The sequence below is a fragment of the Protopterus annectens genome, chromosome 3.part0, assembly GCF_019279795.1.
Source record: "Protopterus annectens isolate FY-2018-M chromosome 3.part0, PAN1.0, whole genome shotgun sequence".
NCBI lineage: Eukaryota > Metazoa > Chordata > Ceratodontiformes > Protopteridae > Protopterus > Protopterus annectens.
The window spans coordinates 1,553,860,725-1,553,888,434 of NC_056731.1; the positions used below are offsets into that span (position 1 = coordinate 1,553,860,725).

At 38.9% G+C, this 27,710-nt stretch overlaps 1 protein-coding gene across 1 annotated transcript in view; it reads right to left on the reverse strand.

Annotated features, from left to right (window-relative positions):
- LOC122797116 (extracellular calcium-sensing receptor-like) overlaps positions 1 to 27,710 on the reverse strand; it is a 249,860-nt gene that overhangs the window by 155,483 nt on the left and 66,667 nt on the right. The window contains exons 3-4 of the mRNA XM_044065912.1: positions 22,797 to 23,152; positions 10,249 to 10,476 (exon numbers count right to left, since the gene is read on the reverse strand). Of these exons, the coding sequence (XP_043921847.1) occupies positions 10,249 to 10,476; positions 22,797 to 23,152 (584 nt within the window). The remainder of the gene's footprint in view (positions 1 to 10,248; positions 10,477 to 22,796; positions 23,153 to 27,710) is intronic.

Sequence of the window (27,710 nt, forward strand, 5' to 3'; positions counted from 1 at the left end):
GCGGATTGATCGCAACTGCATGACACATTCTCACAGTGAGAGGGTGGTGTAGTAACATTACGGCGGGGCCTGTACTGCCATGGGTGCTACAACAACTGCCTGTACACAATGTGGCACTGACCATGCCACAGTGTCCAACTGCAGTGAGTAGTCAGCTATTTAGCGTTGCTTACTTCCCTGCTGTTGCATCAAGACTGGCGTCATATATCTCCGCTTACAATCTACGGTCTGACAACATGTGTTATGATTATTCACGAGACCTACTACAGCTGTTGAGGCTATCAATCGTTCTAGTCTGCATAACACTGTTTCTGCTACTGTAATCCGTTGTACTATGTGTTGTGCTGCCATAAGTGTATTAAAGGTTAAGGCAAACAATACAGCGGATTCCACAGCATTGTTTGGTATCCAGATTTAACATGTGTTAGTCGGGCCAGACACGACATCATTCCCTTCTTGTTAGTTGGCTTGGGTGCTTATTATATTGCTACCTTCCTATCGTCATGTGATGTTCTACCCTACTTGGTAATTGACCTGTATTCTCTGTAGTTGCAATTTATGCTTGCTTACTTTATGTCCCTGTTCTGCTGATAATCTCATTAATGCTATTGTATCTTCCTTACATTGCTGCTGGGTAGGGGCCGCAAGCAGAATATCATCAATTAAAGTGGAGCTTGACTGGCCCGGGTGGAGTTGACACGGAATGTAGCTGGCCATCCCTGTGAGAATATCGTTGTACTTTCACAGTAGCCCGCGATAGCGGGTATGGCTGTATCTGTCACCCTGACTGTACAAGCAAAGCAATACGGACTATGTGGATGTATAGGTATTGCAAAGTAAGCATAGCTTATATGTACCACGGTAAGATACTTCTGTGGCATGTTCATAGCATTGAATATAGTGTGTGGGTCTGGCACCAACGCTACCCTACGTATTCTTACATGATTTACAGCTTATACATACTGTACCATCCGCCATTCCCTTTTGGTTTCAGATCAGGAGATACAGGGGTATTGCATGGTGAATAGCGATTACTTTGTGGATGGGGAATTCCCTCTATGACTTTGCAGATATCTTCTGGTGTCCACGGTCTATGCGCTACGGGGGTTGGGTCCTGGCCTTCCTGTCCTGCCTGATGGTTCGGTACTTCAATTAATTGACAGATATCCTCACTCTGTTTTAGTACTGTGTTCTTACTCGGGTGTCCCTAGGTATGTTACGTGTTCGGGATGTGGTTTCAATAGCTTCTATTACATTTGTTCGTTGTGCTACCTCTGTTGCCACAGGATAGCGTGTGGGGACTAGCCTGCCCTCCCGCTTAATATCCTGCATGTGGTATCTGCGGTGGTAGGGTGTTGTGGGGGGGGGGGCGATCGGTACTACTGTATTATGATCTTCTCTGTGTATGTATGATGCTTAGCCATTTGTAGTGTTCTATTCCCTTGATTACACTACCTCAGTCCACCGATGTGCATAGCGGATACCCAATTGTCGCTGTTTTGTCGCCTGCACATCTTAGGGCTGCCACCTTTTCCAATGCACAATGTGGGACATTAGTGTTCGGAACGTGTAATTTGCCTGGAAATGCATACCCACGGCCAGTACATACGACAGGTATTCACGTTTTGCCAGGAGAGCGAACAATTGTTGTAGCATTTCAGTTGCTTATTCTGTTTATTATTATATTTTGCTGTTCCACATACAAATTTACTGTTTTATGCTACCATTTTGATATATATCTGGGAAATGTTTGTCCTGAGATATCAGGACATTTGTTCGGTTTATTTACAGGACACGGCTGGCCAGAGAGGGCATATCCCTCTCAGGGTGGAACAGGTGTTTACCTTGGAACATATGCATCAAATTTTCAGGGATTACAATGTTTCAGTAACGATATGTTGCCTAATATACCATCAATGTCATATTTATTAGCCCATTTTGCTGCGTAACTCACATTATGTGCTCTCTGCGATTGCATATTCTTCACGTCACCCGTCAAACGGATCACATGATCTGTTGCTTCAATAATCCCCATTATCCTCACCACGACTGCTACGTACCCTTCTGTCATAACACGTGTGTCTCCTTCCCTGTATCCACTGTAGTGTCTATAATCACTATTTACTCTGCTGTGTGTTCCCCTGACCTATGTTCAGATTTAACAGTATGTGGGTAGGTCTTGACCCGATATCACTACTGTTAACAGAAACACAATGTAGTCTGGTCCCTGATCTACAATAGACACTAAAAGGCAGACACTCCTTACCTGGGCCTCCTGTTTAAGGCTGCACGTTTTCTTCTTGGGATCCAGTTTTCCGCTTTTCAGCCACAGATCAGACAGTAAACAGCCTCTTTACACACAACAATTCAGTCGGAGGTCTTTTCATTCAAGAAGAACCATTTCTGCATATTCTCCAGCGTACATGTCTAACCAGCCATGCACTCTGACCTGTAGCTTACCAAGGGAATTCCGGATTACAAGGATCACAATGTGAAATAAGTTGTTAAAACCAGACTGTAGTTATCAGTAGGCTTTTCTAAGTGACAGCCGATAACACAGGAGGCTCGGGTTCAGAAAGTTTTAGTAGTGTACACAGGCAGGCTAAATAATATACAGTCCAAGTATGTGAGTTTTGTCTGACTCTATACAGTAAGCAGTTTCTTTATATAGTGTTTACAATCAGCTTTTGCCCACCTTACTGTCGTGGTCGGTCACAGGGCATTTCCATCACTATGGTCCGCAATAGTCTATACATACGTGGGTGCTGGGGTCGTGCTCTTAACTTGTTTTCTCATGGGAATAACACAGCCTTGCAAGGCACCTTGTACATTACAGTATCCTTTTGTGATTGTAGCTGTTTCAAGGACCCTAGACTGTTACGATACAGTGGACAGTTAATTTCTTATCGTTGCTTTGTCTCTCTGGTAGGGAGTTGTACTGCTATCTTCGATAGAGCTCACAAGGCCATCCTCCTCTGGGGAAGGAGTGCTGTTATGCATGTACATACATTTATTGTTCTGTAACCCAGCAAATAATTAATGATGACAGACATGAGCCTGCTGTACTGCTTACTGCCAGGTTCAGAATTCCATCACAGTACAGCTTAGCTTCACCAATTACATGCAGGCTTAGTTCTACTGCCATATTATGCGGTACAATTCAATACATTATATAGTATTTTGAGTGTAAACTGGAACTTCATATGTGTTTCTATATATTTTACGAACAACATCCATCCGGCCATATGCATGTTGTTCCGTCCTTTACCTTGACCGTGTGTATTTGTCCGTCCAGCTACGCTAATGTCCACATGTGATGTCCCAGTTTCCCCTTCTTTGCCTGTAGCACCCTGTTAGGATGTCCTGTTTGTTAGGCACCTGTTCCGCTATATGTGATCGACTTCACAGCAAAGATAATCATCGATGCGGTGGTCCAACGACCCGACTTGTCCACATGTGTACAGTTATGTGCACCGTGTCGTATGCAAACCTAGATGGTTTGGACGGGTACATACTACATGCGGGTTGAACACATTCTGCTGACACATTCACATGCAGCCATTTACATATCTGTACCTGCGGAGGGTTGGGGACATGTGGAGTGCGTATTTGCCAGCGTGGCATTGCCTAACACAAACATCTTAACACAGTTCAGGTATGCACATTGTGTGTGGTTGTATAGCTGCACACGGATGCTAGCAGGTTTGGGTGCAGGGGTATACATGGGTGTGACTGACATGTACAATGAGGCTATTGTGTGGTACATCCGAATGCATGGGTTCTGCTTCTGGATATTACACTTCATCATACACCATCCAGTGTATGCAACAGAACGTTGCTGGGTCTGGGATATGTTGCTATGCACATGTTTGCCTGTGTTTGAGGTATCTTGCTTCCTTACTGTTGTTATGTCAGCACAGCTACCCGGCTATGTACTGTCACTACTGCTTGTGACCATTATGGTTGGCACCTTTTCCAATGCCCATAGTGGGGCATGTTATGTGGGCACTTCGAAATTTGCAGGACTACACATACTCAGGGCTAGTGCAGTTGACAGAACTTCACTTGTTTGCCATACTATGAGCTTATTCTGTAAGCGTTTGGGTTCCTTATTTATTTTCTTATGCCATGTCTGTGTTCCATATCGTAATGTATATGTTTTATGCTACTATTTACATGTATATTGCGGGAATTTGCGTGGCAGGGGATCGGAGGTCATTTTCCATTTTACGATTGTTGCAGGGACACGACTGTCCAATCAGGGACTGTCCATGGCACATTGGGACAGCAGGTAACCCTGGTGACCATGCCCATGTCGCTACTGGGGTTTCCACCTTTTCCATTTTCCGATCTGGGATATTTCCGGGACTCACATCTGACTTTACAGGCCGACACATACAAGCGGTCACTATATAGCATGGAAATGCACTTGCTTGCCTAAATAATATGCTTATTATTGTGGCAATTTCCTTGCTTATTCTGTTTTTGTGTCATTTAGGTATTTCTGTTACAGAAATAACCAATTCATGCTACCATTACATTAAATACGGGATATCATTGTGTCCTACAATCGTAGCACGTCAGCCATTTCTATCGTTTTTCGGGACACAACTGTCCATGGGTGACTGCCCCAACCAAAGTGGGACAGGTGGTGACCTTAGTCGCTGCTCCTATGTCGGTGCGGCTGACATGCTTGACTGTACACCTTCTCTGAGTGTAAACACTGACAGTGCATTGCGGGACGAGCAGCGGTCTTATCGTATCCTTTACTCCTTGGGCGGGTACACTTATGCCTTCGTGGCTTCTATTTGCTTCTCCATTAATTTGGGACGGGGACTATGTTGCATACTGTACATGCGTTTCATTCTGCACAGGACCTGGCTGCTGCCATTACTATTGTGGGCGGACCATGGCTGTCAGCACATTAGGTTGCTCACCTCATGCTGGCTTAGACACGCCTCCAGACGCATCCTACCTGGGCTCGCTCACGTACACTACGCACGTGTCTGTGATTCCGGTGCACTCTCATTATTATGTATATGGCGCTACTGCGCCGGATATTCCATGCACCGCCGGCGCAGGCCTTACGCCGGCCTTGCGCCGAGCTTCATGAATCCCGGGGTTATTCTCCTCATGTTTAAAAACTTTCAGTAAGTTTGGGTCTTGTGAGGTCAGCAGATATGTATACAGTCTTACAGCTACAGATCTATACATATAATCAATTTTGAGGTGGCTTCCTTCAGAATGGGAAATACATAGTCTTGGTATGCACTGATTTTTATAAATCATTTGGTGAGCATGAAGCATCCTTCTTGTTTTCCTGCCTAATCTATCCAACACCTTTTGGGGCTAGTCAGTCACTCCAAAACTGTAAGTTAGGACAGGAAGAGCAAATTGGTTTATAGCTTGGACTTTACTAGATATCAACGCTGTTTTCAGTATTAATTTTAGTCTTCTAAAATATTCCTTACGAAGTTTTATTTGCATTTGTTTATGCTTTATTGTTGACCCTTCATCATTTCCCAAATATTTATACACTCTCTCTTGTTCAAGTTGTTTTATATCACACTCCTGTCCCAAACTGGTGTTTTCTTGGTGCTGCAGTTTTCCTGCTTTAAAAGTTCCTTTTGCACATTTATCAAGACCAAATGACATTCTTATATCATCTGAAAAAGTTATAACCATAGGCATAGGCAGTGAATTTCTTCATAATATATCAACCACCACCCTTTTTGATTATATTGTGAACTGGATAATATAGTGTAGTTGTTAGTATTTAGCCTGCCTATGTGTTCTGTTAATAAGTATGTTTCTTGTAAAAAAATAAATTGAGAATTAAACAACTTCATATATCTGTTTAAGCTACCCCTCTTGCATCCTTTATTTAATCCATTGACATTTATGGGAATACAGTTAACAAATGCCATTTGTTCTACTGATCAAAAGTATATATATATATATATATATATATATATATATATATATATATATATATATACTTCTCATACATAATGACACTCTGTTAGTAAAGAACTGATTAGTAACCATCATGTGAACATTAATTTTTGAAGGTTTGATTAGACAAAATAGTTACTGTTGTGGACACTTAAAAAAAGCTACACATATAATTATCATTAAAAATTTGCTTTTAAAATCCCTTTTACCCCCCCCCCCCATGGAGTCTAGCACTCCTTGCTTGAATATTCTAACCATCCAAGCAAACATATCCATCCAATACTCTGACGAGATTGCAGAATCTCAAAAAAAAAAGTAAAACATACAACAAACTATTCTAATGTATATGCAGGGGGGCAAGCCCCCATGCACCCCCCACACCCCCTGAAACTTAAATATACCAACTCCAAGATTGCACTACAGTGGAGTGAACCATAAAGTTCCCGTTCCGCTCAGACCTCCCAACCGTTCCGAATTACTCGGTTTTTACCAAGTTTTGGGGTCCAAATGAAGGGGTGCCATGATCCCGAGTGGCACCCCTTCATTTCCGATTTTTCTTTCGCTTTTTTAAAATTTTCGCGCTGTTGGAGCTGATGTCATCACGTGCACAATGACGTCAGTGCCGTCAGGCTACCAGCCAGTCGGAATTGACCTCAAGGAGCTCGCATCATCATTTCCGGCTGGAAAGCTGGCGGTTAAGTTAACGGCGGGAATTGCAAGCTGGCTGGCCGAGCACTGAAACGGAGCCGGGATTGGGATTGATGGCAGCTGCAGCGCTGAAACGGAGCTGGGATTGGGATTGATGGCAGCCACGAATGAATGAAATGGAGCTGGGATTGATGGCAGCAACATGGGGAACAGAAGAGGGCCGAGCCGGGCAGCAACAGAGGACTCAGGGTAAGGAATAACTACACTACTAGTGTGTGTGTGTGTGTGTGTGTGTGTGTGTGTGTGTGTGTGTGTGCTATAGCAGTACTGTTCTTCAGGAAAGTTTTGCTTTCTGAACTGTTATTTGTCTTCAGGTTAAGATTAACATCTTGCTTTTGAAACAGTTCTTCATTTATTCTGATTGAGTAACAGAAACACAGCCTTTAATCTTGTGAAGACATCTTGAATTCATCTTATCTGATCTTTAAACAGTTTCTGTAGTTTGGATTTCTGTGTAGTCATTTGGACTTTCATTTGTCCACATTTTCTGGTTTATTGGTTATCATTTTGGAATTTCTAGTTTTGGTTGCCTTGGTTTCAAACACTTAAGTTGAAGTTAATTAACTTAAATGATTTGTTCTTATTTCCCTAAGCTTCATGGTATTCAGAAATCTCAGCACCATGTATTTGTCCCACAAAAGTTATTTGGAGGATGCGTGCTGACTTACTCCACTGTCTTCTGCAGCTGTGACAACCTGTACTTGTGCAAATCAAGCTCTGTTCCTCTTTTTAATGTGTTTTGCAGAAATAACTTCTGTAAAATTATTTCCCCACTAGAAAGCAGCTGCGAAGAAGTAAACGAGTTGTATAAATATGAAACCAAACTAAAAGGGAACAGTTCCATACTGTTATTTTTTTTTTTCTAGGTGCATTTTTTTTCTTCCCTTTAAATAAGCCCTAAGTGTACAACATATGAAGGAAATGAAGTTTAAATAGCACTTTCACAGATTTTTTTCCCTATACACTGTTTCACAAAATACCAGTCTTGACTTTTGAAATTTCTTGTTTTCTTTCTTTTGGTACTTCCCACATAATCTTTGACATGATAGAGGCTTGGGGAGTTGGCTACTGTTAAGACCTTAAAATGTGCAACTTACTGAATATAGCTAGATAGTAAGTTTCACCAACATGATATCCTCTAATACAGACATTGTGTGTGTGTGTGAGGAAATGCCCCCATATAATACACTTGGTGGCTAGAGGTATTCAGGCTCAAACCCTGTACCTTTAGTACAGGGTAAAAAGAACGTACTATCCCTAGCCACCACCATTTTTGAGTGAGTTGAGAGTTATGATGAGAAGTGAGAAAATTTTTTTCTCTAACAGTTGGAAGTTATGTTCTGAGCTTTGTCCAGATTTTTTTTTGTACTAAGAGTTGAGAGAGCTATGATGAGAAGTAAGAACATCTTTTTTTGTGCTAAGAGTTTAGAGCTATGATAAGAAGTGCGCACACAATTTGTATTCCCCTATTATTGTTTTTGTGCTAAAAGTTGGTGAGTGAGAAGTGAGAACTGAATTTGTATTCCCCCATTATTGGCTTTGTTGTTTGTCCATGTTTTTTGTGTTGAGGTTAAGAGCTATGTTGAGAAGTGAGAAATGAATTCACTAAATGATGGCTATTAAGTTTCAGTCTTCCTATTTCTCAGGCAGCTGCTGTTGTGGGATAGTGGTATGTTGTTCTGAATGTAGTGCATAGAGTCTTGGGTTCAAAACCTGCCAGTGAAATGCATGATAGTAGCACAACCTTTTATTCTAGCAACTTTACAAAATTATACAAGCAATGTTTAAAATGTGTCCCTGGTTTTTGACCTTTTGTCCTCCCCCCCTCCCAAAAAAAAAAATGAAATTGAAAATAAGTGCGAGACGCTGTGCAAGATGCCTATGGCTTAACACTACTGTCATTCTATTTAGAGTGTGGGTGTGGAAGCAGACTTTTATGATGGAAAAGTTCTGAATTGGGCAGTTTTGTCATTATTGGTTCATGTGTTTTGTTTCATTGCCTACAGTACAGATTACTGGTAAAATGTTCAAACAATAAATTTAAAATGCGCTCTAACATATGTGTTGTATTATACAAGGAATATAATTTAATAAAGTCAGGAAGGTGTATAAAGAAAAGAACACATGTATGTTTCTTGTTTTGTGTGCAACGGGCCAATGATTTGAAAACAGCCCAAAGGTAATCTTTATCCACCACTGGCCAGATGCATTTTCTTTGGATGTGGTGTGGGTTTCAATGCTGTTTCAATGAATGTGAGCTTCAAGGGCAAAGTTTAATGTCAAGCCTATTTTCATTGTGAGACAGTATTGCTTTGTTTACCAGATGATGTCTTTTAGTGTTTCTGCATTGTTGTGCTGTAAAATGTAAAAATAAAATTCAAATAATTGTAGAAGTAAAGCAGTATGCATACATTAGTGTTTATGGTAAATGGGGAAAAATAGCCAGGTAACAGGACACTGGAATGGCTGCAGGGGGACTCTGGTGCCATGTTTTGGTTGTCTGTTCTTCAATTTGCATTCGAAAATTGGTATCCCACAATTCCATTGGAGTGGGTGGGGTTACATAGTTATGTATGCAAATTAGATGTTAATCAGCATACAGATTTGTACCTATTTTTCATGGGCCTTGTCCAGATTTTTGATGTTTCCAGGTTGAGAGGTATGGTTCTGCTCTGTAAGGCAATCCCCATTCACTACATTCGAGATTCCGCAATCTCGAGAATCTGATCCTCAGGATTGTGGAATTTCTGTATTCCGTAGTGATCCTATATATATATATATATATATATATATATATATATATATATATATACATATATATATATATTAGTTTTACCATTCATTGACAACTGCAATCAAACTTCAAATGCTTTCTTTCAAATATATTTGCTTATAAATGTATACAAAGGTATTTCACAGTATGTGTAATATTCATAAAGTCTAGGGCTATGAATCACAATCAGACATTCCATATGTCTAAGGCAATGAATATCAATCATACATTCTGTAGGTCTAAGGCAGTGAATCAAATGTACAGCAAAGCAGAAACTGATAATATGTTGCAACTTACAATGGGCAGATGTAAAAAAAAAAAGAAAGTGCTTACTAGTTTTTTTTTACCTCTGTTGATAGCAATACAAGCCGAAAAGAAGCAAACAAGTGGCAGATAACCTAAATAGTTCCATTACAGTCAGCATTTTATTCAGTTGTTTGGTTTTAGGGACATTCAGAAGTACTTATGTGTGAGGTGAACAAAAACAACAGCTTGTAAGATAAAACTTACAGACAGTACATACAAATGCTAAAAACTTTTAATAAGCCAGATATGAAACTGCAGAGTAAAATATCCAAAGTCAAAGACTTAAAATGATATTGACAGTGCCTTGGCTAATAGATACCATAAATGCTGTCTTTAACAAACAGCTTCAGGGAGAGATAACATCCTTTCAGTAATGGTGATGGCATGTAGTGTAATCATAAGGAAGATTTAATCAATCAACCTACCTCTCTGCAAACTCTCGTAGTATAAAGACATGGCTGCAGTCGAAGGTTGTAGTAGGTTTGTTACAAAAACAGAATGCTTACCTGTTGTTTCCTGTCATACCAGAAGATGGTACTACTGTTGATTGTGAGTTGCTGACCATGAGGCTTGTGCGATTCAAAACTTCCAACTTTCACATTATTGCTGCTTCCATCTTTAAATATCTGCCAATTCAGGAGATCATATACAGGAGGTGGGTCACCACTAGCATCAAAATATACCTCCCTTCCAGCAGAATTCACAAAATGCCCAGATTTAATAAAGTGATGTAGCTAAAAATAAATGAACAAACAATTAAATAAATCAGTAAAGCAGTGTCTGGATTGTACAAATAAATGCTTGCAATTTGATAGCAGTTAGAGACCATGTGCCATCTAGTCAATAGTGCCTACTGTTTTTCTATCTGCGATACATGCTGCAGATTATAGTCCATATGCAGCATAATTCTTTCACTTTTCTTCGTTAGGTTTTCCATGGATTGTTTATAAATTTTCACATGAATGTAGACTTTTACAATTGTTAACCATTTGGGGATGCTGTCCCAGGTACCACTCTCCTCGTGAATGCTTATTTTTTTTCCTCTTTAAGCTTTAATTCATGGGTCATATTTCTAGGCATTAATATTCTGTACCTTATTGATTCTGAAAAGTTACTTTGCATGTCAAGTTCTGTCCTCTTTCTGTCTCATTTCTTCTCCCTTCCTCTCACACTGCAGTAATTCCTGTTTGTTCTCTATGCTAATCACTAATCATCTCTGCTTTCTATAGTATACTACTATTTGTTTTGTCTTCTGATTAAGCATTTTACACAAAATACAGTTGTGTAAGTAAGCTGTTTGAATGATCACTACTGCAGTAGCACTCCAAAGCATCAGAGTACCTTTCATGCACTCAAACCATTAGGCAGCTCAAGCTGAGCTGTCTAAAAGACAGGGCTTGAGTGCTCAGCCCACCAGAGCTCTCTTGCCAACAGAAAGGGGGAGACCATAGCCATCAAAGTACATTGCTGGGAAAAAGGAATGTCCACACCCTGGCATAAAAGTATACAAAAATAAAAGGGGAGGGAGAGTGAGCTGCAACTGCAGCTGTGTTCGTTCAAACATCTACTGTTATGGTAAGCTTATGAACACAATTGTATGATGTTGGTCATTATGATTACTGCTGCAGCAGCCTAAGATATTGGGGTAGATTACCACAACATAGGAAGAATGGATACAGGAAGGATATGGATGCAGGAGCCCATGGAAAATGGTCATAGTAGAGCCTGTCCTAGATGTGACGAACAAATCTAGTTAATAGTGCTTTGTAAAATAAGTACAGAGGAACAAGTTTCTGCTTGTAAAATACTTCTAGAATACAGCCCTTTCCAAAAAGCCACAGGGTACACCAAGGCACAGACAGAATGGGTCTTGACCCTGTCTGGAATAGTTTTGTTGTCGTGGGTGTAACACAAAGAAATAGCTAGAGAAAACCACTTGGAAACAGTCTGTTTAGACACTGGTTGCCTTTTCCTTTTAACTTCCCAAGATCTACACGACTGATTAGAAGTTCTGAAAGATTTTGTTCTGTTAAGATAGTATACGAGTTGTCTGAGGACATCCAAGGTATGAAGTATCTTTTCTACTTCATTTTTATGCTCCGGAAAGAAAACATGGAGATGGATAGCCTGTCTTAAAGTAAACTTGGATATTACTTTAGGCATAAAAGAAGGGTTAATTCCTTTTCCATGTTGAGAAGCTCAAGTTAGCCTGGCAAACTGGTTCAAATGGTGCAATAGTTATCATTTAGTCTATTATTATTGTTATGTAGTTATGTTTAGAAAATTTGTAGCACTGTATTTTACTTCTTATTTCTCAGTGTTTGTAATTAGAGCTTCTACTTAATTGTACCGAATTTGCTTGCATATTTCTCCATGTATATAGACATACCTTGATTGTTATTGTTTACCATCTACCATGTCATTTTGTGGAGCTTTTCTCCCTGGGCCTCCACTGAAAAAGGACCTGTGTCCAGTCGTAATTTCCTGGTAAATAAATAAATAAATAGTTTGTTTTTCTAACACATAGCTGAGATCCCAAGAGAAGCCAACTGTTTCTTCAAAGACTTCAGATGCAAAAAGACATCAGATTTACATGCTTTCTAACACAAGGTCCTGGAGCAGAATTTTTCCTATTGATTAAACAGGTAAAACATTCTATTTTAGGTGTTCACACAGATGAATCAAATTTTCGAAGACCCCCTGATTCAGCTTCCATTGAGTCATAGGTTCATATTAGGCTAGCTGCCCTTGTGGGTCATTTCAAGCTTAGTCAATTTCTCTTTCAAAGGTGAAAATTAAATCTATGACTTTGTGACTGTGAGGTAAGCACCTTAACCAGTACCCCAAACCCCATACCTTTGATCCTTGGTCTCTCCTGATCCTGTTCTGCTTGTCTGCCACAGAGTTTTTCTCCGATGAAATCTTAAGATACCTGTAGAGTGAGACTGTGCTGAAAAGCTGTGTCACATGCTGCCATGGCTAATCCGCATAGCGGGTAAGATCTGGTTCTCCCTTGCTTGTTTGTTAACCACATCACTGCGGTGTTGTATATTAAGATTTGCAGAGATCTTGGAAACCACAGATGATTTAGAAATTTAACAGCATTTATGACGCGTAGCTACTCTTTTGTGTTAATGTGTTTTGGTCTGTCTTTTTTGTTCCAAAGACCCTGAACAAGAAAAATCTGGGACATCTGTAGTGACTGACCATGCTGCAGCAGGAAAAGAGAACTGGAGACCTGGAGTTTAAGGGATTTGTTGCCTGCATCACATAGTCTCCCATTTGCCAAAACCAAAAGCTGAAATCTGAAAATTTTCAGGATGCTAGTACTGAGATCAGAGAGATTTCAGGTACCATTGGGCCTTTCCCATGTGGACCCATGTGGAGTCTTACAAGAGGTATCATGAGAATCATGGAAACCATGAAACCTAGAAACCTGTAGAATTCCATAGCTGAAACAGATATGTGAGTAGAAAACCCCTGTAACAGCTCTAAATATAGCTCTTCTTTTCCTGTGGAAGAAAAGCTCTTTGAACTGAGGTGTTCAAATGACACTGCTGGAAAACAGTCATGTGCGAAGGAGTCAGAAAAGATTTCTAAATGTTCTCTTGAAATTCCAGCCTATGTTAGAGATCTTTGACCCAACCAGGAATTTACTGACACTTTGAAAAAGACTCTGCAAAGATAAGCAAGTCTTAATAAAGGAAAACGTGAATACCTTGAAGTCAGTTACTGTAGCCAGGCACTTTGTAAACACACTTTGGTGAGTGGATAGTCCAAAAGGTAAGGCAGAGAACTAATAATGTGATTCAGACATAGAAAACCTTAAGAACCCTTAAAATCTGGATCTGAAGGAATGTGATTATATGTATCTTTTAAGTCTAAGATCACTAGAAAACTAAAAAGAGAAATAAGAGGTAAGATATAAAAAGATAGCATTTTGAATTTGATCACTATCACAAACTGGTTTAGGAAAGAAGGGTCTAGAATTTATCTCCAGGAGCTTTCTTTATTTGGCAGTAGACATAGCCCAGAATGAAAAACCTTCCCATATCAAAGGAGAGGGAAAAGTTTCTATTACTCCCTAGGTAAGCATATACTGTAAGATAGGAGGGAAAAGAAGATTTTGAAGAGGCAGATGAGGAGGAAACTCCAGATAAGTAAGTAAAGACTCCCACTGCCATCTGTACTTCTGATGGCTCATTTTCAGGACCCATATATCTGAAGCAATCAGTTGCCAAAGGGAGAAATAAAGGAATGCCAGGTTGGGACTAGGGAGTAGGTCCCATACAATAATTCAGAATTATCAGACTGTCCCTTGTTCTGGGGAGTTCTGGCTTTCTTATTAGAATCTCCCTGCCGTGCATTTTTAAATATTTGGTTGCCAGTAGGTGGTTCAGACTGTTTTTTTTTTTTTAAATACAGTTGTAGAGGGAGCACTAAAATCCTTGGTAAACATGGGGAAGGAGGGCTGAAATCTTAGATATATTGAATCAGTTTCCCCACTTATTGCATTTCTTAAGACTTCAGCAGCAGAGAGCCCCAAAACTAAATAACTATCTGAGGGAGAATTCAAAGGGTCATTCTTGACATTCTTTTGAAGGTTTTGAGACTGTAAACCTTCTCATATATGTAGCAGTGGCAAAAGTCCTAGAGGTGACATCAGCACCATCGTATGTGCATTTTAAACAATGAATAGATATTTGAGACACAGGAGAGGCTTCGATACATAGACATATTTTATATTCACAAGAGGGAAGTGATACCTTTCATATTCCCACTCATTGCAAGCACGAACTTTAATATGTGGGCTTGAAAACTGAGAATTCTAAAAGTTTTACAGACTTTTTCCTAAACTTATCCCAAGCATTCACCTCTCTATCAAAAGGTGAAGAATTAATGTTAACCAAAAGTTACACAGTAGCTGAATTTATTAAAGCAACATCTGTATGATCAGCTCTAGGAACAATGTATAAACACTTTAAAGACTGAAGAACCTTAAGGAATCAATCTGACATTTTTATGAGAAGCAGGTTGACTGTCAGGGAAATTACAGGCACTGACAAAAATATGCTTCTTCTTTTGGCTTTTCCTGGTTAGGGGTCACCACAGCGGATCACCTTGCCTGCTCACGATTGGCAGTGGAGTTTTATGGTGTCAAGTTGCCAGCCCAGTGCCCAACCTTCTACAGAAGGCACACACATGCACACACTCACACCTAGGGCCAATTTAGAGTGTCTAATCCAACTGCAGCATGTCTTTGGGAGGAAACTGGAAGACCCGGAGGAAACCCACATGACCACAGGGAGGACATGCAGACTCCACACAGAAGGCACCCCAGCCGAGGATCGAACCGGAAAATCTCCTGCTGTGAGGCAGCAATACTAACCACTGCACCACCGTGGCTGCCCACTGACAAAAATATGTTGAAAGGAAGAAAAAAACAGAGAAATAGGGAAAGGGTCTGGACATTCTAGTAATAGCAAATCATAATAATTTCTGAGGAGCTGAGAAACACTGCTGTTTTCCAAATGAAAGAACAGATCCATTCTAGAAATAATCTTAGAGAAAAAGAATCCTTCAAAGGGACTGACAGAAGCCACACTCTCCTCTAAATCAAAATTCTGACCTGAGGAAAAGCCGCTTCATCTGTCCCCATATCATCATCTTGAGGTTCAACAACATAAATCTCTTCAGAAAATACAGAATCTCTTTTACCAAAACAGCCATAATAGAGGGGTTCAGAACCTGCAGTAAACCCTGAACTAATTCTAAAAAAAAAAATACTCCTATCCAATGTACCTGAGACAGAAGAAGACGTGTTACAGTTTTTGTTTCTTTTTAGCAGGGATTTCTGAAGAAACAAACCGAGAGTTGCTAGACATAGCCTCCTTATGAAAGAGCACAACTTCCTGACTAGACAGAGAAATATTGTCTAACCCTTCTACCACGATCAGCAAGAGTGGTTCCCCCTTGTCCACTAAGGGCACCCCAACACCCACAGAGGATGTATCTAACTCTTGGTCCATGGTGACTGTAGTGGCTACACAAGTAGGGTTCAAGGAAAAAGATAAATGGTCTGTGTAACCAGCTTTGGACACTCCTGAGTCATCCTACTGTTGCTTAGACAATTTAAAGCCTGCCGTGTTGACAAAGGATGTATAACGATTTTCTTCTTTTTGTGGCTAGAAGAAAGTAGCACTGAGGAACTGGTAGGTTGTTCCATGGTCATACCAAAAAAATGTGTAAAATTCCCTGGTAAGTTTACCAGCAACCATTGGTGAAATGGGTAAGTATCAAAAAAATGACTTTCTACCAAAACAAACACACAGAAAAGGCACTTAACACACTTACTCCAGTCCCAAATTAAATTAAATACAGTTTCCCCAGGAAAAAGTAGTTTAATACTACTTTTAACAACTTTGTTTTTGAAAGTAAAAAAAGTAATGCTTCCATATGAAGCAGTAGAAATGTGCACAAGACAGCCCGGTAAACATTTTTTTGTTTTTAGCTAAAAGGAACTTTTAATACAAAAGTAAAGATTCTATTTAATAAAATAATGCAGAAAAATGTTTCCCGAAGGGAACTTGTCTGCCCAGCGATCCACTGAAGCCCACAGAAAGAGTGCTGTCTTCAGTGTCAGGAAAGTTCTGAAGGGCTGAGCACTAAAATTTATTTTTTGAACAGCTCAGCTCAAGCTTTGTTTGAAAGCTTTGGAAGCTGGCCAGCTATTATGATCTTGGCAGGACATAGCCCATATAGCTTAGGCTGTTGCCTCGTATTCACAATGATGAAAATCGACGGTGATCTAATCGGCTTTTTCAGGTGGACTTTTTCCTGATGTGTAGTCAGCTGAGAAAGTAGTTGCCAAAATTATCACTGCTCTGTGTCCTGTACTGATTCCATGCTCTTTACACTAAGAAAACACTACATCAGTGGTAAGCATAAGCTACTAGTCAAACATTAGTCTATATTGTAAAGACTAACACATTTCACAATGCAACAAATGACTAGACAGTATATGAGGAATGCACAGTACTTCCAGACAATTGGTTTTCTGGAGAGAAACATGTACTTGCATTCTTAGATACCTTGGGAGTGAAGTCATGTGACTTACTAAGAAGGCTACCTACCCTAAAGTAGCTGGAAACTTTAATATCTGATGAATTAATTAAATAAATCATCAGTGCCTGTTATCTGAGCCCCAGACTGCAAAACATTCCTGATTTCACAGAGGACCTAGATGAAGATGAAGTACCAGGCAGTCTATGTAGCTGAACCGAAGTTATCTGAACATTACCAGTTTGGGACTGGTCTAAATGAAGCATTGAGATATAGTTTTGTTTCTGGGATCCTGAATGAAGGGACTTAGAAAAAGAGTTACATCTGAAGCTGACCATGCATTGACAGTAGCATTTGAGAATGCTATGTTGATAGAAACAGCTACTCATGTTACCAGGAAAACCCACTCAGGACCAAAAGTCAGTATACATAGGTTAGCAGTCATGTAACATTGGATATCATACCTCTCAACTTCTTAGGGCAAGAAATCTGGACAAAGCCAAAAATAATAGGAGTTGGGGGCAAATGCCCCAAATCAGGGACAAATTTTAAGTATCTCCCTTATAAACTTAGAAAGGTGTTCAAGTGATAGGGTTTACATTAGCATACATTTTGTTAGGTAAATGAAATCTGAAACTGAAGTATCTGTCATTATTCAGTGAGAAATCCTCAATAATTTGCCAGAAAAAAACACAAATTTTACAAGGAACAGATCAAAAATAACAGGTAAAAATCTGGGCATTCCGTGAAATACTGGACAACTGAAAGGTATGCTGGGTGTACTGAACCATACTATTATTGTAAGAGAGTCTTGAATCACTTCCCCTTTGCAGGATTAGATCTGAAATGAGTAGGAAATACAAAAAGGTGCACTGCATCTAGACAGTCAAGGACCAGTAGTTAGAGGCCCAAAGAATACAAACGGTATGTATGCTTTGATAAAAATCAGATCATAGTGACACCAGTTTGGTGATTTTGGAATTATCAGGGAGATGGAATAGCGAAGCATATCTTATGGCTAATACTGGAAATAAAAAGGTGACTACAGAACTGGATACCAGCTCTGTTGTGCCTGCTATAACACAGTGAGAGTTCAAGCAGTATTTTCTGGATGTTAATTTACTACCATTAAGGATATAACTCACAACCTATTCCAGGAAAAAGGTTTGTTTTGGTAAGGAACTGCACCTTGCATGGACCACAGAATCATTACCATAAACACATGGATGGTTGATGTTACTGAAATTGGTTTGGGAGTCTCTTTACATTCTAAAACAACATACTCTCATCAACAGATGACCATAAAATCCATGCTGAAGAAAGTGGATTACAGAGCATCTGTATTACAACTTGAAACAGCATACTCAAACACATGCCATACCCAAGTTCCATAAAGCTTACCCCATTCCACCATTCCATATGCAAGAAGGTGAAAGTGGAGATGGATAGGAGGAAAACTACCGATATTTTGTCCAAAGCTGACTGAACCTGCAAGTGACACTGATGGTCCCTGTAGCTAAGAAAAATGATATGGTGCAGATCTATATTTCAAGATAACACTTTAATTGCATTACAAGTGAAACAATATATTTTGTCTATAACTGAGGATATTTTCAAACCACACTGGTGGAACATCCTTCAGTAAGGTGGATTTGATAGAGGCCTACTTGCAGATGGAAATGGAGTGAAACTCTATGGAGCACTTCACTATTAACAGTCACAAGGGTTTGAACCATTAAAACAGCTTGGTTTTGATGTGGTGTCAGTGTCAGTACTTTGCCAGAGAACCACAAAGTAAGTGCTGCTGTTATAGCACACAGTTTTCTTAGACATCACTGTGACTATGGAAAATAAAGAGTTATCTCCTTACGGCTGTTTTATAGTGGTCAGGAAGCTATTACCTTTCAGCACAATGTGATAAGTGTGACTTCATCAAGCCAGCCATCACATACTGTGATCACACCATTGATATACAAGATCTGCACAAGTACATGGAGAAAATCAAGGTGGTGATGGATGGCCCATACATCACAAGATGTGCCACAGCTGCAGTCATTTTTGAGGTTCCTAGATTATTATAACAGATATCTATGAAATGTTGCCACTTTCATGCTCTCCCTGCACATGCTGTTATAGACAGCAAACTCTTAATGGTGGACAAAACTGTGTGACTGAGCCTTCCGAAATGTAAAAGAGATGACCACATCAAAAATCATACTGATGCATTACAATACACACCTGCCCGTCAACGTAACCTGTGGTGCTTTACTGTACATACTGTGATGGCACAGTAATGTCATATTTCATGAAGGATGGTAACCAATGTCTCATGGAGTTTGCATCACAATCCCTAACAACAACTAAGATCAGAATGTAAAGAAAATGTTGAGCCTGGTGTTGGGTGCTAAGTATTTTAATCAGCTATCTTTAAGGAAGGAATGTTATCATCATTTTTGACCACTGACCTTTAATCTCCATTCCTAGTCCATGCAAAGGAATTCTTCTTGTCAGTAAAAGAATGTAGAGATGAGCCCACTTCCTGATAGGACCAAATTATTGTATAATTTAGTTATTTTATTTAACTGGAGTAGAGCACTGATACACAGGAGCCTTTTCAAGACTCAGCACCGGAGCACTGTATGGTGAAATAATTTTCTCAGTCATACTCTTGGGCATGTGGAGGCTCAAGGAATCTAACTCTGGATCACAGGAAGCAGCCCATTAAGAGCTCATAACTTTAATTGTCTGCACTAACTGCCTGAGTTAAAGTGAACACATCACTACACTAATGCAGATGGACTGTCCTAGAGAAACTATCCAAGTGAGACATATTTATAGATTCTGCATTTACTCTCTTCTTCTCAGCTAACAGCCTACCCATGACCGCTGTGGCAGTCTAGAAGTAAACATGAAATGAGTCTATCCTTTTCCAGGCTGACTTGAAATCACAGCTTGAGTCATTCTGCAAGTAATAAGGCAAACTCATAAGTGACAATGGCTGCCTTATCTTGGAGTTGAAGGCTGTCATTTCACTCAAAATAAAGTCTACAGTGTCATAAGAATTGTGCATCAGTCATCTGAACATAGGAGAGAGGAAGATACTCACATTTATTCTTTTTTTTTTGGGGGGGGGCACAGATAGACCAGTAAGCTGAACAACTTGCCACACTCTGAGTGGGGTGCCCGTGAGTTAAAAGCATATCCAAAGTAGCACAGATCCACATGTTGGAAAGGAGTGCAAAGCCAAGGGAGATGATTTAGACTGGAGGTAGTTCTTTACTGGTTCTGGTAAATGTCTGCCCCAAGTGATTTTAGGTGGTTCGAATCACATCTGCCACCACTGTGCATGTTACAAATATCGAAAAAGCTCTTTGAAGAACCAGAGAACCAAAACAATTGCTCATTGCTGTCTTTATTCTTACTTCTGGGGTACATCAGTTCTGCTTTAGTGTAGTATTCATCTTTTGGCATTCAATATATTTTTTTGTAAAAAATTCACTGTAAAATGGCATTGAAGCACTTTATTTTCAATAATCGTTTAAAAATGCTCAAAATGAATGAAGTTTTATCATGCAAATAATATTAGGCTAGTAGTAGTGCTTCATCTAATGATTGCGGAAATGTGGCACACTTATGCACACTTTATTGGGTGGCGCAGTGCTGTTGCAGTTAGCATTGTCACCTCACAGTAAAAGGTTCTCCAGTTCGATTCTCAGCTGGAGTGTCTTCTATGTAGAGTCTGCATATCCTCCCTGTGTTTGTGTGAGTTTCCTCCAGGTGCACCGGTTTCCTCTCACATTCCAAAGACATGTGTCTTCAGCATTTCTCCCTGGGCCTCTGCTGAAAATGGGCTCTGTCCCAGTCGGACTTTCCTGACTAACAAATGTTAAATAAATTTAAGGATGAGTTTTGACTGTGCAGGCTTGCAAGACACTCTTCAAAAGGTATTACCAGGAAAAGTAATTTAGCTGACCTTATTAGGTTCATTTGGTGGTTAATGAAGAAATTCTTTCTGTAGAGCAATAACTGGACATACAACATGAGAGGAGCTATTTTAAGACTGTAGATGGATTTAACAATCAAAATGAGATTCAGTGGCTTCTGGTATGGAGGCAGATGAACAGCAGATAACATAGCCCTAGAACTGACAATCTGAATCAGTAACTAAAGTCAGACTTAAACTAAGTTAAATGAGGCAAAAAGACAAAATTCTATTTATTTCACTGAAAAACTGTAAACCAGCTAAAAGTTCAGAAGAAAAAAAAACAAATGTGGCTGTAAAAATAATGAAAGAATGTGAAGGTGGAAAAAAGCAGGTGACAATGGTAGAAAAGGATTAAATACATACGGATGCTTTCACTTCTCTAGGAACCATGATAGATAAAATATATGAGGAGATGATGATGATGAGTATTACTATGGCAGATTACTTTGCAACCAACAATGAAAAGATGGGAGAAGTCGAAGAAATTCTATCTAGTCACTTGGACACCATCATGGAGCTGCAGTTGACAGAGAGATAGCTGAAGGAGAAAACTGTGGAGTGGGAGATGAAATATGAGGAGTTATAAGCAAAACCAAGCACAAGAAAGAATTGCACTTGGAGATAAAATCTATGCTTCTCAATAGTTCGAGAACAAGTGTGAGGAAAAGACTAAATACATTTTTTAAACGACTGGCTTAATAAAGGACAGAATTATCCAGACAAGAAAATGCATGAGGAGACACAACTAAGAGTGAGAATGAACATGGTGAAGTTTACTTCATTATCAACCAAAATAAGAAATTTTAACCAAATTATGGCAGTGTGGAAAATTATGAAACGAATCAGCTAAAATATTTTTGGTCATTGACTATTCATTGCAAACCAAAACTAGTTGGAATGCCTTTGTCCCAGCAACCCAAGTAGCCATAGAGATGCAGTTGAGATTTCATCTAATATATTTTATTATATTTATTTAAATGTAACATCATAAAGTCATAACTGTTTTTTAACAACAATGGGAAGAAATATTATCATTATCCCTTTTTCAAATAAAGTTGTCTGGGAGATGAGTTTCTCTGTTTTATGTAACGTACTTATTTGCACAGTGCTGACTGCAGTATCTTTAGCTCCTGGGACTACTGGTAGTTGCGTTTATCGGATATGTATATGGGGAGGTCTGCAGTTCCCTTCATTTATATAACTTATGTTAGGGTTCCACTTAATGAGCCTAATGCTTCACGTCTACATCATGCAATACTCTGAAAATGAATGGGGGTTTTGTCTATGTCACTGTCAGCATGGTCTGAACAATTTTCTGATTTTTAAACTACTAATGACATGCGACATCTCATTTGTTCTGTACTGTGACCTTGCACCATATTTTCATGTTTCAACACAGAATATAATATTGATACTTAGACAAATAATAGTCACAAAATTGTTGGAATGTCTTTTGTAGTACAAAGTAAAGGAGAAATCAAAAACAAAGAAGTGTAGTACTGTATAATGTCATGGGACTGTTTTCCTGGTCTCAGCCCTAGAACTTTGAAAGTGTTTTGCAAAAATCTTTAAAGTTATGACAAATGTAATACTTGGGTGTGTGTGTGTGTGTGTGTGTGTGTGTGTGTGTGTGTGTGTGTGTGTGTGTGTGTGTGTGTGTGTGTGTGCGTGTGTGTGTGTGCGTGTGTGTGTGTGCGTGTGTGTGTGTGCGTGTGTGTGTGTGTGTGTGTGTGTGTGTGTGTGTGTGTGTGTGTGTGTGTGTCACAAAACCTCAAACAACATTTTATGCATACGTGAAATGATTTAAACATAGTATAACAGCAGCTGCACTCTTACCCCTTCAATACACAAAAGTAACAAACATCAGAGTTTATCCATACCCATTCTAATAAATTTGAAAAAAGACATTAACATGTTTAGTGTGATTATTTTATGGAACATGCTTACATTTCAATATCTACAGTGTGTATTGGTCATGGGTAATCCAAAACTGAACATGTTCCCTACCTGCCATGGATGACATTTGGTGCCTTTTGTACAAGAAGCAGTAAGAGAAGATCCATTAAGCTTAAAGGAAAGCAATTTGTGCAAGCCATGCACTACAGCGTATACAGAGTTATATGTACTGTAGGTAAATCGGAAGGTGTTTACATCGTACTTGGAAACATCAATACTTTTTGGTGTCTCTTCACCAGTACATCGTGATTGTATCCCCATAGTCTTATTTATTTTTGTCTCAATGCTAATAAGAGAAACCGGCCATTTGCAGTTGAATGCCTCCTCCCAAAATATCTTAATAAAACTGTCATCTGGGTACTTAGAAGGGTGAACACTATTATTATGATTAATTGCCTCTGTTTCAACTAAGGAGATTTGTTCATCATTTAACTGTTTGAGCTTTGTTGGTTCTGCATTTATTTATTTATTCTATCTACTCTGCAACATGAGCAACAGTACTTGCCAGTGCTTGGTTTGTTTAATTGAATGATTTTAATCACATGGTTAGGTTTAGATTAATTAAGCTAATTGATCACTTTAGAAATGTGTATATATACTTGGTTTTAGAAGATGTTTGTTGTAAGGATCTGAAGAAGCGTGTCTTGGCACACGTGAAAGCGCTTATCTGTTCACAATAAATACATTTTATCCATTTATTGTGGTGGTCGACTTCCAGTTTGTATCCTCACTTTGACTTCATTTATTTCTGGAGAAGACCTTTGGGCTACAGTGACTGTGTGTTTCAGATTTATTTTCCTTTGCCTTGAGTCACTGAAGCCACACGATGGATAATTCTTCGATAGAACTTGATTTTGCACCGGAGAAAACGGACCACAGGAGGAAATGGGAAACAGTATTGGATACACGAGATAATCCTTTCCTTGCCATGGAACTTTTTGTCACAGATTCCAATGTTAATGTTACTAATACTGACAACCTACGTGAGTTCAATGTGAGTATGAAGGAGTTAGAGAACATGTTGTATAAGCTACAAAGGTTTATTTGGCAGAGAAGACACTTAGAAGCATGTTTGCACTTTAAAATAGTGCCGAGAGGGATGAGAGTTCTCTGCATGCCCACCTATGGCGACAGCCATCCAGATCTATTGAAGAGGTGGCAGCAGTTGAACCTAGAACTTAGCTACAATTATATAAAATTATTGCTGGATTATTTCTCTCCTCTAGAGAAAGAACTGAGTACTAAGGCTGAAGTTCTATACAATACTTTACATGATAAATTTAAAGGGGCGATGTATACACAACGTATAGAATCCCTGTTAAACCAAACCTGTGCGTATGGTGAGAGGTTACAACAAATTAAAATGCGGAAACTCCAAAGAGACTATTTCGATTTCACAAATAGTCAAGTCTTTGTATGGCCAAGAGTTAGGAACAACAGGGAGACTGAGTTTGTAGCTAACAATACTGCAGATATCTCTCATAATGAAGCATTTGCTCCTATGACAAGCCTGAATGACAGTACTGCTTTAAATGATCTGCCTGCAGCCTTGGGGATGATGACGTCATCAGAAAGAGCGTCAGGCACTCCCACAATGGATTCTGAATGCACACCACCGCCAAACCAACTAGCTTTACCACGATCTATTTTAAACAACACTGGAGCTAAACCGAAGATAGCACAGACCCACATCGCCCTACCTGTACAGAACGCACAAGGAGGTCAGACAGCAGAGACAGATTCAAGAGGAAGCTGTCGGGAGAACAACAGAGCCGGAGAGGTCGAGGAAGGAACGGAGCAACTTAGTGGTCAATTTATCAAGGTACTGTTTAACACCTATGGACATTGAGCTATTAAATAGAGGTATGAATTACATTCCTGCTCAGATCAGCAACATTTCAGAAGTCTTGAAAGACTTGAGACTGTTTCTACGTAATGTTTCTCTGAAACTACTTTTAACAGTAAGAAAGTTTCAGATGAAGCCTCCGATAACACTATTGTATCTTGTTTTAAGAAAAGAGTACTTTCACGCCAGCTTTAAATCCTGTAGCTGAATGTTTTTAAAGGTCTGTGAAGATGATTTATACAAGTACTACTATGATTTTAAACATAGTGCATTGTTTTCCAATACACATACCACTGAATGGGATAGGATTTATTCTTTAAAACGGAATAGTGGTTTGGTAATAAAATCAGCAGATAAGGGGGGAGCTATTGTTTTACTAGACACCGAAGCATATCAAGATGCAATGCTCACCTTACTGAAGGAGATCACTACATACAAACCCATCAGTCATTTAGAACTTACTAGAATTGTTTATGTAGTACACCAAGAGCTCTATGAGTATTTAATGTGCAGACAAATAGATTATGATCTATACCAGTACTTTTTTATAGAGAAACCTCGGATACCATACATTAAAGGCTTGCCGAAAATACACAAAGGCATACACCCACCACCTATGAGACCCATAGTTGTGGGACAAGGTTGGGTTACTGAGACATTATCCGTCTTTATAGAGAAGAAACTGAGACCGCTAGTCAGTGAGACTACATCAATCTTAAAAGATACTTATGAGTTGCTAGATTGCTTAAGTGAATATCACCATACAAATATGGAGGGTTTACTCTTTGTGACCTTGGATGTAAAGAACCTGTTCACTGCAATACCCAATAGTTTTGGCTTAGAAGCTCTGAGGGACATTATAAATAAGAGTCAGAAGTTCAACTCTAGTGAAGAGGGATTATTATGTGCTATCATGGAACTTGTTTTAACCAACAATGTTTTAAGTTTAGAGACCAACTGTATTTGCAACAGTGGGGGGTAGCCATGGGCACCCCCTGCGCCAACACTTACGCGAATTTAGTCATGCTACATTGGGAGCAGAAACATTTGTTCACACATGATAGTTTCAAGAAAATTAGCCTCTATAAACGCTTTGTTGATGATGTTCTTTTATTTTGGCATGGGAGCATATCTGAGCTTCTAGTCTTTATAGAACAGTTAGAATCTACTACTGACTTTCTGAGTTTTACGATATGCCATGACCTACAGAGTATAGATTTCCTAGATGTGAGATTATATAAGAACATGAATCATAAGATTGAGACAACTATTTTCAGAAAGGAATGTTGGAGGAACACCCTACTCCAGTTTAGTAGTATGCATCCCAGATTTCGATAGCATAATGAAGAGCCAATTCACCAGGATAAAGAGGCTATGTCACAACAGTGTTGAACTCAATAAACAGAGCAGTTTTTAGAGCAATGTTTTTGGACAGAGGCTATGACAAAGAAAAGATTAGGAAGGTCAAGAATCAGGTTCTATTCAATGAAGAGACTGCTTTAGTTGGCAATCACATAAGAACGTTTGGTTTTCGTGGCAAGAAGTCCTTTGACAGTTCCAGAGTCAGAATCAATCTTAGATATACCAGTGACATCCATCACATTAAAGATATTATTCTAAGCAATTGGCATATCCTCTTGACTGATCAACAGTTAGCAATGATAGTGGGCTCCACACCTTCATACACATTTCGTAACAGTAAGAATCTCAGTAGACTCCTATGTATAGAGTCTAATAATGTTAATAAGAATATAAACATTAACAAGGATGTGAAGTCAGGTACTTTTCCTTGTAACAAGTGCAGTGCATGTACATTGATTACTACAGTCCAGGAGTTTGAACATCCAGTGTTGAACTACAGGTTTGAACCCCATCACAAAGGTACATGTGCAAGCAAGAACCTTATATATTTAGCTACATGTCAGAGTTGTACAGTGTTCTATGTAGGAATGACTACTAGGACCTTGAGGGAGAGGATACTGGAACATGCTTTAGATATCAGGAAATGTGATACCAAAAGTGCTTTGGCTAAACACATTGCTAATAATCTAACACATTCATTTGTATTTAGAATCCTACAGACAGTTCTACCTAATTCTAGAGATGGAGACAATTTCAATGATTTAGAGCTAGTGGAGCTCTCTTGGATTTTCAAACTCAAAGCACATTATGAGCCAGGACTTAATCAATATGTTAGTGTAAGGGCTCCGTTGAAAGGACGCAGTGCAAAGTAATTCTCTGAACCATGTCTGAATTTCTTTTAACCATGTCTGATTTTAGTGGCAGTGTATACAGATACATTTATTTGATTACACTTGTTTATTATTACATTTCTTATTCTATATACAGACTTGGATCAGCAGTTTCTTCTTGACATACTCATAATGTCAGTACAAGAAAGAATAATGTAATTTGTATATCCTATCAGGAGGTTTTAGCCTGCTACGCTTTTGTTAGATTGACAGTTTTTATATACACATTTGGATAGTACATGACCATGTATTTGTATAGATTTTATAGATTTTTATAGATTTTTATAGATACTAGGCTTTATACCAAGTTTTTTCGTTCTATGTTTTTCATATATTGTTTATCTCTTGTAACTTGTGTCTGTTTATGAGTTCTATTTAACACATGCAATTAATTTATTCCAGATATTTGATCATATTTGTTCCTTTTCCAGTTCAATGTGTTTATGTGTTTATTTGTTACTGCTGTATCACTAAGTGAGCCATATACATGGCTTTACTAATATGCATACATTTATATTTTCATATACTTTTCATACACTTTTTATGTTTATTTACTCAGACATATATACATATGTACAAAAATTTCATATTGTTGTATTTACACTGTATTTATATTTATATTTTTACTTCTACACAATTTTAGACTTATACATAAGCTAGGTTTTCATTTTACTGATAATTCATGTAATAGAGTTTTAAAAGGAAGGGCAGTAATTTTATGCCATTGCCTGACAACATCTGATATTTCAGTTTTATTTTTATTTTATTTCTATTGTATTCTACCTCAGCGGTTTTGCACATTCATCATATACTCTTAGGATATATTGGACATAGAGTTTTTTAAAACATATATTTATTTCAGTCATT